Source organism: Palaemon carinicauda, chromosome 42, assembly GCF_036898095.1.
Source record: "Palaemon carinicauda isolate YSFRI2023 chromosome 42, ASM3689809v2, whole genome shotgun sequence".
Taxonomy (NCBI): Eukaryota; Metazoa; Arthropoda; class Malacostraca; order Decapoda; family Palaemonidae; genus Palaemon; species Palaemon carinicauda.
In genome coordinates, this window is record NC_090766.1 from 18,645,768 (window position 1) to 18,658,267 (window position 12,500).

The 12,500-nt window shown below is 36.6% G+C and overlaps 1 protein-coding gene across 1 annotated transcript in view; it reads left to right on the forward strand.

Annotated features, from left to right (window-relative positions):
- Positions 1–9,507, forward strand: part of LOC137633025 (uncharacterized) — a 40,079-nt gene extending 30,572 nt beyond the window's left edge. The window contains exons 4-5 of the mRNA XM_068365193.1: positions 3,497–3,784; positions 9,034–9,507. Of these exons, the coding sequence (XP_068221294.1) occupies positions 3,497–3,784; positions 9,034–9,275 (530 nt within the window). The 3' untranslated portion in view covers positions 9,276–9,507. The remainder of the gene's footprint in view (positions 1–3,496; positions 3,785–9,033) is intronic.
- The last annotated feature ends 2,993 nt before the right edge of the window (positions 9,508–12,500 follow it).

Consider the following 12,500-nt stretch of genomic DNA (forward strand, 5'->3'; position numbering starts at 1 on the left):
TTTAAGAATGTAATGGCAGTAGATTTAAAGTGTAAGGCCGTATGTTAAGAGTAAGCACACTTCCATAAAAGTGTTCATAAATTTCCCACTTATTATTGACATTAGGGTATGATCACTAATGGATAACTATTAATTATTATTATTATTATTATTATTATTATTATTACAGGCTAAGCGACAACCCTAGTTGGAAAAGCCGGATGCTATAAGCCTGAGGGCTCCAACAGGGAAAATTGCTCAGTGAGGAAAGGAGACAAGGAAACATAAAACATTTTAAGAACAGTAACATTAAAATAAATATTTCCTACATAAACTAAATTCTTTTACAGAACAATAGAAGATAAATAAGATAGAATAGTGTGCCCAAGTGTACCCTCAGGCAAGAGAACTCTAAACCCAGAGACAATGGAAGACCATAGTACAGAGGCTATGGCACTACCCAAGACTAGAGAACAATGGTTTGACTTTGCAGTGTCCTTCTCCTAGAAGAGCTGCTTACTATAGCTAAAGAATCTCTTCTACCCTAACCAAGAGGAATGTAGCCACTGAAAACTTACATTGCAATAGGTAACCCCTTGGGTGAAGAATTGTCTGGTAATCTCAGTGTTATCAGGTTATCAAAATTATTCTTTTTTACTCAAAACGTATAATTCCAAATACTTTAATTGGGAAGATAAGGCCATACAATTAGGATGTGAGAGGGCAACTTTATCAAGAAAATAAAAACCAGCTAATTATACTTGTGGACAAGTATATTGTATAAAACATAACCCTAAAAAATATTACAAAAGAAAAAGCTCTTAATTAGGAAAAAGAGAAAGTCCATGTTTATTGAAAACAAAATGCTTGAAGTTTTTATTACGAAAAATTACTGTTCTCAACAATGAGAAGATCAATATTAAAACAGTGGTGGTTTTATGGGGGGTTGACAGCCCCCCTCCAAAAGTTGCACCTGCGTATCATCCCAACGAGACTGTCCTCTTAGCAATAGATAAACAGTTGTAAACATTTATTGATTATTTTGTTCATCGATAATAATTGGAAAAACTGGGTTTAATTGTATATATAAAAAACTTCCGTTGTACAGTAATAACAGGACAGGATTAGAAATGAAACTATAAGAGAGATTACTCGAGTGCCATATGTGGATGAAATCATGATGAGGGGTAGATGGAGATGGTTTGGGTACGCTGGTTCACCAAACGTTCAGCTGGGCTCTACAAGGCACTAGAAGAGTTGACTTACCCAGGCCTACATGGCTGAGGACTATGAAGCGCGAAGTAGATGATGAATAGAGAAGTATTGAATTAAAAGCTCAAGACAGAGACGACTGGCGAAATCTAACCGAGGCCCTTTGCGTCAATAGGGGTAGGAGGAGATGATGGAAGTAATAAAATCCAAAGTATAACGGGGTATATAGAACTATATCCATTAATTATTCCTTTATATAGTGATGGGATTAACACAAAGAGAAGGAAAAAGATCAACCAGGATACGAGAGCAAACTAAAGTATTAGATATTCTAAAAACATGTAATAAAAAGACATGGACATGTGCAGAACATATAATGAGAATGACAGACAATAGATGGACATTCAGAATAACGGAATCTGTCCTTAGAGATTGTATAAGTAGGGGAAAGGAAGAGAAGACAATGGTTTGACGAACTAAGAAAATTCGCGGGTGTAAACTGGCATAGAAAGACCATAAACAGACGAAAGTAGAAGGACATGTATGAGGCCTATTGTTCTACAATGGACTATAGTCAATTCTTTTTAGTGAGGCACATTTACACCGATTCGCCGGGGTGCCCTTTTAGTTCGGAAAAGTTTCCTGATCGCTGATTGGTTGGACAAGATAATTCTAACCAATCAGATAGCAGGAAGCTTTTCCGAGTTAAAAGGGCACTGCTTAGAGTCTGTTTAAATGCGCCTCATTAAAAAATATTGAGCATAGTAATGGCTGATGATGATCATAGAGACATACTCGTACAGCTGCTTACCATCTGAATGCCACCATGGACATCTGTAAAATGTTAAGAACTTCTTTCGTTAACTTAACAACCCGCCAAATGCAAAGCGTAACTACCTAAAAACAGTCACAAGAAAGTAATTCTGAAATGTAACAAAGTAATACAGGGAAAATTAATTACCATTAAAAGATAACTCCTTCATGATACTCAATACTGCAGTACTCTAGAAGTTTTATTCCAACAGTAACCAAACTGTGGAGTGATCTTCCTAATCAGGCAGTTGAATCGGTGGAACTTCAGAAGTACAAACTTGCAACGAACATTTCTATATTGAACAGGCTGAAATGAGTCTCTTCATAGTTTATTTAAGACATATTTATTTCAACGTTGTTACTGATCTAATATATTTTAAATTCTTTATTCATTACTTCTCATACATAGTAATTTATTTACTTTCCTCTCTGGGCTATTTTTCCTTGTTGGAGTCCTTGGGTTTATAGCACCCTGCTTTTCCAACTCGGGTTGTACCTTAGCTAGTCATAATAATATTCAAGAAGGATGACCCAAACAATTCTATGTTTCATTCATAATAAGGATTTCATCCATACAGGTCCATGATAATTTACACGCATGGCTTTTAAACCATATTTGCCTTGAAACTCAACATGGTGCCAAAATCAAATTTCTAGTTATATAAATGGTCTATTTTAAAAGTTTAAAGGCCACTCATGAATGGCAGAGGCAATGGAAAGTGACATTGCTATATCAAGAAGGACAATGCTCTAGACTGACAATATATACATATGATCAGCGACAAAGCTTGCTCTCCACCCAAGTTAGGACTAAGGAAGACCAAGCAATGGCTGCTGACGATTAATCGGATAGACCTATAGGCTCCCACAAACCACCTATCCTTATCTCACAAGAATGGTGAGGTTGCACAGACCAAAAGAACTAACGCTGAATTACAATAATAATAATAATAATAATAATAATATTAATAATAATCATCATCATCATTATTATTATTATTATCATTATTATTATTTGCTAAGCTACAACAAAGTTGGAAAAGCAGGATACTATATGCCCAGGGATTCCAACAGGAAAACATAGTCCAGCAACGATAGGAAATAAGACAACAGATAGAATAGTGTGATCGAATGTACCCTCAAGCCAGAGAACTCTAACTACAAGACTAAAGAACAATATTTTGGTTTTGGAGTGTCCTTCTCCTACAAGAGCTGCTTACCCTAGCTAAAGAGCCTCTTTTACCTTTACCAAGAGGAGAGTAGCCACTGAACACTTAAGAGCTATCTGTACCATATTATTAAGAAGTCAACTTCACAATAATTATGTTTCTGATGAATATCACTATTAACTACAAAATGATTAATTAATAATCACTGATATTTTTTTTTTTGGGGGGGGGGTGGGCGGGTAGAAGGTACAACTAAAAATTACTTTATTTTCTATTCTTCATTTTTATTCATTATTAAATACGTAAATTTATTTTCTTCGCAGTATTCTGTCTCATTTGTGGAGTTCTTATCTGCCTCTGTCAAGATTGCTGTTGCTGCTGCATGCGGCCTTATCCTCCCGTTATCGGCGGTTCGGTCTATTCACAGCAACAACAACAGCTACAGCAACAGCAACAATACAACAATGGCTCGCAACCAATACACCAGCCTCTCCACCACCAGCAGCAGCAACCTTGGCAACCATATTTGGCGTCTCAATCCAATGCAGGATTTGTGGAGCATCCTCCGCCTTACGAGGTTCTACCACCCGTCCACGTGAGTCAACACCAAGGTATGTCTCTATGATTTTCGTATGAAGTTTGATTTTGAGAATGTAGGGATGGGGAGGCTAGTGAGCGCAGAGCCTACTTACTACACTAGGGGATTTAGTCCGATCATAAAATCAAAAGAGGGGAAATGTAGCACACTCAAAAATAAATAAATTAACAGAATGCTATTTGGCCCATTCAAAAAAAAAGAAGGAATAACGTTAGGCCCACTCAAAAAATGGAATAACAATTGGCCCACTCATAAAATGAAACATTTGGCTTACTAATAAAGATGGAACAGCATTTGGCCCACTGAAAAAATGGAACAAAGTTTGACCCTCTCAAAATATTGAACAACATTTGACACACTAAAAAAAAATGGAACATTTGGCCCACTAAAAAACAATAGAATAGCATTTGGCCCAATGAAAAAAAAAAAAATTCAACAGCATTTGGCCCACTCAAAAAAATGGAACAATTGGCCCACTCATAAAATGAAGCATTTGGCCCACTAAAAAAAGATGGAACAGCATTTGGCCCACTGACAAAAATGGAACAAAGTTTGTCCCACTGAAAAAAAAATGGAACAAAGTTTGGCCCTCTCAAAATATTGGACAACATTTGACACACTAAAAAAAAATGGAACATTTGGCCCACTAAAAAACAATAGAATAGCATTTGGCCCAATGAAAAAAAAAAAAATTCAACAGCATTTGGCCCACTCAAAAAAATGGAACAATTGGCCCACTCATAAAATGAAGCATTTGGCCCACTAAAAAAAGATGGAACAGCATTTGGCCCACTGACAAAAATGGAACAAAGTTTGTCCCACTGAAAAAAAAATGGAACAAAGTTTGGCCCTCTCAAAATATTGGACAACATTTGGCACACTAAAAAAATGGAACATTTGGCCCACTAAAAAACAATAAAATAGCATTTGGCCCAATGGAAAAAAAAAATTAACAGCATTTGGCCCACTCAAAAAATGGAACAACAATTGGCCCACTCATAAAATGAAATATTTGCCCCACTAAAAGAGATGGAACAGCATTTGGCCCCCTGACAAAAATGGAACAAAGTTTGGCCCACTCAAAAAATGGAACAATTGGCCCACTTATAAAATGCGGGGGCATATAAAAATTAGAATAGCGCCAACGTTATCCCTGCGTGTCGTAAGAGGCAACTAAAAGGGACGGGACGAGGGGGCTGGGAACCCCCTTTCCTGTATAAAAATCCTGTGAGACAGCAACAAAGAGATGGAGCTGGGGGGAGAGTGACTGCTCCCCGCACTCTAGTTTTGGGGTGTTTGAATGTGCGTGGATGTAGTACGATAGAGAGTAAAAGATGTGAGATTGGAAGTATGTTTAGAAGTAAGGATGGATGTATTGGCCTTGTGTGAGACAAAGATGAAAGGAAAAGGTGAAGTGATGTTTGGTGAAATGTCTGGTAGAGTGTCTGGGATTGAAAGGGGAAGAGCGAGAGAGGGTGTGGCGTTATTGCTGAGTGAATGGATGACAGGTAAAGTAGTGGAATGGAAGGAGATATCATCTAGGTTAATGTGGGTAAGGGTTAGGTTGGGTAGGGAATGTTGGGCGTTTGTCAGTGCGTATGGTCCAAGTAGTGAGAAAAGTGAAGAAGAGCAGAATGAGTTCTGGAATGAATTAACTAGGTGTGTAGAAGGACTGGGTAGAAGGAATTATGTAGTTGTTATGGGTGACTTAAATGCTAGAGTGGGCGCTGGAGAGGTAGAAGGTGTCATTGGGAAGTATGGCGTACCAGGTGAAAATGAGAGTGGTGAGAGACTGGTAGACATGTGTGTTGAACAAGAGATGGTAATAAGTGCTAGCTTCTTTAAAAAGAAAGATAAAAATAAGTATACATGGGTAAGAGTGGCAAATGGAAGAGTAGTAGAAAGGGCATTAATGGATTATGTGTTGATAACTAAAAAAATGTTTGGAAGATTGAAAGACGTGCACGTGTTTAGGGGTATGGCTAACGGTATGTCTGATCATTTTTTGGTGGAAGGAAAATTAGTTGTAGCAAAAGAGTGGGGGAATAGAGTAGGTGGATGTAAAAGGGAGGTAGTGAGGATTGAAGAGCTAATAAAACCGGGGGTAAGAAGTAAATATCAGGAAAGGTTGAAAATGGCATATGACGAGGTGAGAGTAAGAGAAACTGGTAATTTAGAGGAGGAGTGGAAGTTAGTAAAAGAAAATTTTGTTGGGATTGCAAGTGATGTATGTGGCAAGAAGGTTGTTGGAGGCAGCATGAGGAAGGGCAGTGAATGGTGGAATGAAGGAGTGAAGGTAAAAGTGGAAGAGAAAAAGAGGGCTTTTGAAGAATGGCTGCAGAGTAATAGTATAGAGAAGTATGAAAAATATAGAGAGAAAAATATGGAAGTAAAGCGCAAGGTACGTGAGGCAAACAGGGCAGCTGACCTGAGGTGGGGTCAGGGATTGGGTCAGTCATATGAAGAGAATAAGAAGAAGTTTTGGAAAGAAGTGAAGAGAGTAAGGAAGGCTGGCGCAAGAATTGAAGAGACAGTGAAAGATGGAAATGGAAGGTTGTTAAAAGGAGAGGAGGCAAGGAAAAGGTGGGCGGAATATTTTGAAAGTTTGCTGAATGTGGAGGATAATAGGGAGGCAGATATAATTGCCGTTCCAGGTGTTGAGGTGCCAGTGATGGGAGATGAGAATGAGAGAGAGATTACAATAGATGAAGTGAGGAGAGCACTAGATGAAACGAGAGTAGGAAAAGCATCTGGTATGGATGGTGTAAAAGCTGAGATGTTGAAGGAAGGGGGTGTGACTGTACTTGAATGGTTGGTGAGATTGTTTAATATGTGTTTTGTGTTGTCAATGGTACCAGTAGATTGGGTTTGTGCATGTATTGTACCCCTATATAAGGGTAAGGGAGATGTGCATGAGTGTTGTAATTCAAGAGGTATTAGTTTGTTGAGTGTAGTTGGAAAAGTGTATGGTAGAGTATTGATTAATAGGATTAAGGATAAAACAGAGAATGCAATCTTGGAAGTACAGGGTGGTTTTAGAAGAGGTAGGGGTTGTATGAATCAGATTTTTACAGTTAGGCAGATATGCGAGAAATATTTAGCAAAAGGTAAGGAGGTGTATGTTGCGTTTATGGATCTGGAGAAAGCATATGATAGAGTTGATAGGGAAGCAATGTGGAATGTGATGAGGTTATATGGAGTTGGTGGAAGGTTGTTGCAAGCAATGAAAAGTTTCTACAAAGGTAGTAAAGCATGTGTTAGAATAGGAAATGAAGTGAGTGATTGGTTTCCGGTGAGAGTGGGGCTGAGACAGGGATGTGTGATGTCGCCGTGGTTGTTTAACTTGTATGTTGATGGAGTGGTGAGAGAGGTGAATGCTCGAGTGCTTGGACGAGGATTAAAACTGGTAGGCGAGAATGACCATGAATGGGAGGTAAATCAGTTGTTGTTTGCGGATGATACTGTACTGGTAGCAGACACAGAAGAGAAGCTTGACCGACTAGTGACGGAATTTGGAGGAGTGTGTGAGAGAAGGAAGTTGAGAGTTAATGTGGGTAAGAGTAAGGTTATGAGATGTACGAGAAGGGAAGGTGGTGCAAGGTTGAATGTCATGTTGAATGGAGAGTTACTTGAGGAGGTGGATCAGTTTAAGTACTTGGGGTCTATTGTTGCAGCAAATGGTGGAGTGGAAGCAGATGTACGTCAGAGAGTGAATGAAGGTTGCAAAGTGTTGGGGGCAGTTAAAGGAGTAGTAAAAAATAGAGGGTTGGGCATGAATGTAAAGAGAGTTCTATATGAGAAAGTGATTTACCAACTGTGATGTATGGATCAGAGTTGTGGGGAATGAAAGTGATGGAGAGACAGAAATTGAATGTGTTTGAGATGAAGTGTCTAAGGAGTATGGCTGGTGTATCTCGAGTAGATAGGGTTAGGAACGAAGTGGTGAGGGAGAGAACAGGTGTAAGAAATGAGTTAGCGGCTAGAGTGGATATGAATGTGTTCAGGTGGTTTGGCCATGTTGAGAGAATGGAAAATGGTTGTCTGCTAAAGAAGGTGATGAATGCAAGAGTTGATGGGAGAAGTACAAGAGGAAGGCCAAGGTTTGGGTGGATGGATGGTGTGAAGAAAGCTCTGGGTGATAGGAGGATAGATGTGAGAGAGGCAAGAGAGCGTGCTAGAAATAGGAATGAATGGCGAGCGATTGGGAGCAGTTCCAGTAGGCCCTGCTGCTTCCTCCGGTGCCTTAGATGACCGCGGAGGTAGCAGCAGTAGGGGAGTCAGCATTATGAAGCTTCATCTGTGGTGGAAATGTGGGAGGTTGGGCTGTGGCACCCTAGCAGTACCAGCTGAACTCGGTTGAGTCCCTGATTAGGCTGAAGGAACATAGAGAGTAGAGGTCCCCTTTTTGTTTTGTTTCTTTGTTGGTGTCGGCTACCCCCCAAAATTGGGGGAAGTGCCTTGGTATATGGATGGATAAAAGGAAATATTTGGACCACTAAAAAGGATGGAACAGCATTTGGCCCACTGACAAAAATGGAACAAAGTTTGGCCCACTCAAAAAATCGAACAACAATTGGCCCACTCTTAAAATGAAACATTTGGCCCACTAAAAAGGATGGAACAGCATTTGGCCCACTGACAAAGGTGGAACAAAGTTTGGCCCACTCAAAATATTGAACATTTGACCCACTAAAAAAAAGAAAAAAAAACACACACACACACACACACACTCAAAACATATGGAACGGTATTTGGTCCATAAAAAAGGCCCACTAAAAGCAATTGGAACGGCATTTGACCCATTAAAAAAGGGAGGAAATGAGATCTGCAAAAAAAAAAAAAAAAAAAAAAAAAAAAAAAAAAAAAAAAAAAAAAAAAAAAAAAAAAAAAAAAAAAAAAAGTGATTTGGGCGCTCCATTAAATGAAGAATATAATTTAAACAGTAACCAAACCCTCTGCATAGATTCCCTACACTTAAAAATTTACCGTAAAACCGGTAAAAATCCCGGAATAAAATGTTGTCTGGCATTTGCAATTTTAAAAACGGATATAATGACATTAAAGAGTGATATTACTATCACCAACCCGTAAAAGATGATAATAAAGTAAGGTAAAATTACGGTCGCCTTTTACTGAAATACGGCTAACAGCATAATTTTACGGAGAAATTCCTATTAAAATTACGCCTTTTTTTTTAACAGAGTATCAAATATACACCTTAATCTTATCAGCAAAATATTTCAGATACTTCCATTCCAACAGGTACGCCACTCGACGCCAACGTGTACTATCCGTATCAAGAAAAAAGGACTAAAAAACACTTAACGACAATGAATACAAATGTCGGTTCCTCATTTGGTACGAATGAACACTCGAGAGGTTTTATGCCCCAGGGTTACACCAACCCCGTGTTTCCAGTGCCCCAGGGGATAGCTTATCCATGCCAAGCTACAGTACCGAGTGCACCTGCTATGGATATTAATCCTCCATTGTATACGCCTTGAGGTGGATATTGTATTATTTAAAATGATTTTCTTGTGTTACTTTTACCTGTCACAGATACTTAGTTTTGTCTCTTGAATGATTCAGTAATAAATGGATGATATGGAGAGAAGAGGTTTGGTGGAGGAGGATGCCTTTGATTGAAGGCATTGGAGAGGGCGCATCTGGCAACCGACCCCTTAATGTACGGATAACGATGGGGAAGGTGTTGCAATATCAAGTCATCGATATAAAAAAAAAAAAATCTTGATAAATTTTACTTTTACTTTTACGGGTTTATTTCTCGCCCTCCATCAGACACTAAAAGTCTGTTCAGGCGGGCCTTGGTGTGTGAAAATAATTTCTTTCCAGTTAATATTTTGCTCTGTATCTTATCAGTTATTTTGCTAGCATTTGTATTCAGGCTCAATAGTTTTCAGGTCACTATTATAACACTTTCTAAAATGATAAGTCTTCAGGTTTTTCTTGAAAGCTGCCACATTTTTGCTACTCTTTAGACTTATATTAACGACAAATATAATTATAGACTAAAATATGTTCTTATAACATAACACATAAATAAGTCACCAACACCTAGTTTCTGCTATTCATTGATTGATTCAGTTATAAAATGTTGAAAATAATGTTGCAACACCAAAGTCTATCGATGTAAAAAAAAAAATTAAAACGCCAAATTCTGTGTAATAATATTAATGAAAAAAAAATATATATTCTTATCACAAACCACACAAATGAATTTGATTGATTCAGTTATAAAATGTTGAAAATGTTGTTGCAACACCAAAGTCTATCGATGTAAAAAAAAAAAAATTAAAACGCCAAATTCTGTGTAATAATATTAATGAAAAAAATATATATTCTTATCACAAACAACACAAATAAATTTCCTTACTTATAGAGGACAAAAATGTTTTTACATCTGTAAAAAAAAAAAAAAAAAAAAAAAAAAAAAAAACAAGGATTAAAATAATGTTTGTACTTACATTATAGACCACATCCGCACCCCACCTGAAAAGATGAAATCATGAGTTGGGTTAAAGCTAAATACATATTCTCTGAACAAATTCTATTGTTGAAGTATCACAGGAATGTTAATCCTCTTAATTCATCAACTAAATACGATAGAATTTACTCATATTAACAATAAAATATCAATCTTTTTCGTTGGTTTCATAAAATAAAAATATAGAATTAAAAAATCCTAATTACAAATCCGATTTTCCAAATAAACCTACATAATCCTATTTTGAGAGAGAGAGAGAGAGAGAGAGAGAGAGAGAGAGAGAGAGAGAGAGAGAGAGAGAGAGAGAGAGAGAGAGAGAGAATGTAAGTGTAAATTCATAACCATTTTCATTCCTTACGAGAGAATACATTCAATTATGTGTTGATTAAGCACCAGACACCCGTTGAGATACCACCGCTAGAGAGTTATGGGGTCTTTTGACTGGCTAGAGCCTTCTCTGGTTACGGTTCAATTTTCCCTTCGCTTACACACACACACACCGAATAGTCTGGTCTAATCTTTACATATTCTCCTCTATCCTCATACACCTGACAACAATGAGATTACCAAACAATTCTTCTTACCCAAGGCGTTGACTACTGCACTGTAATTGTTCAGTGACCACTTTCCTCTTGGTAAGGGTAGAAGAGACTCTTTAGCAATGGTAAAGAGCTCTTCTAAGAGAGGGACACTCCAAAATCAAACCATTGTTCTCTAGTCTTGGGTAGTACCATAGCCTCTGTATCACGGTCTACCACTGTCTTGGGTTAGAGTTCTCTTAGTTGAGGGTACACTTGGGCACACTGTTCTATCTTATTTCTCTTCCTCTTGTTTTGTTAGTTTTTATAGTTCATATAGGAGATATTAATTTTAATGTTGTTACTCTTTTTAAAATATTTTATTTTTAACTGTTGGAGCAGCTGGGCTTATAGCATCCTTCTTGTTCCAACTAGGGTTGTAGCTTAGCAATTAATAATAATAATAATAATAATAATAATAATAATAATAATAATAATAATAACGGGAAATTCAGTTCTTTTTATTTACTTCCTTATTTTCTTTCCTCAGTGGGCTATTTTTCCCTGTTGGAGCCCTTGAGCTTATAGAATCTTGCTTTTCCAACTAGGGTTGTAGCTTACCTAATAATAATGAATAATAATAACTATTGCATTTCTCCCGGTCTCTTTACCATAACATTCAAAGTTCCTTTAATATATCTATAACTATTGTTATTGTCATTACTACGACAAAGGTTTTTTTTTCTCATTATGTTATTATGGCAGTAGTGTTGTTGGATACATGACGAATAAATTATTCAAGGTTGTGTTGAACAACAATCAGAGATATTATTATAACTAATATTTTTAGATTCATGTTAGCTTTACGACTACTGTATTAATTAGTAAATATGCATTAGAAGCTTACGCAATCAGTCTAAATTACGTCTGAATAATTAGATAATTATGCACACACAAAGATTTAACCCTTCCTATCCCCTCCCCTTTTCCTCTCGGGGTACCCCCTCTCACCAGAGTATCACTACTCTCTCTCCCCCTGAGCGTGGGACGGGGAAAGACCGAGTAACTATAAGTCTGGCCAATGCTGCTAAGCGTGACGTGAAAGATATATATATATATATATATATATATATATATATATATATATATATATATATATATATATATATATATACAGTATATAGTAAGTACATAGCCTATATATATACGTATATATACAGTATACAGTAAGTATATATATATATATATATATATATATATATATATATATATATATATATTGGGCTATTTTTCCCTATTGGAGCCCTTGGGCTTATAGCATCTTGCTTTTCCAACTGGGGTTGTAGCTTGGCTAGTAATAATAATAATAATAATAATAATAATAATAATAATAATAATAATAATAATTAGAGATATTCCATTGCCAAGCGATTTACGACCAAGGAACCAAAAATTACTTAAATTCTTTGAAGCCTTTATCTATTATTAACTTGTAATTCGAGAGGCAGTTTTCCCAAGGGATGTTATGGAGTTTCTCTATCTCTCTTTATATATACTGTACTATATATATATATATATATATATATATATATATATATATATATATATATATATATATTCATATATTCATATATATATTTATATATATACTGTATGTACAGTATATATATATATATATATATATATATATATATATATATATATAT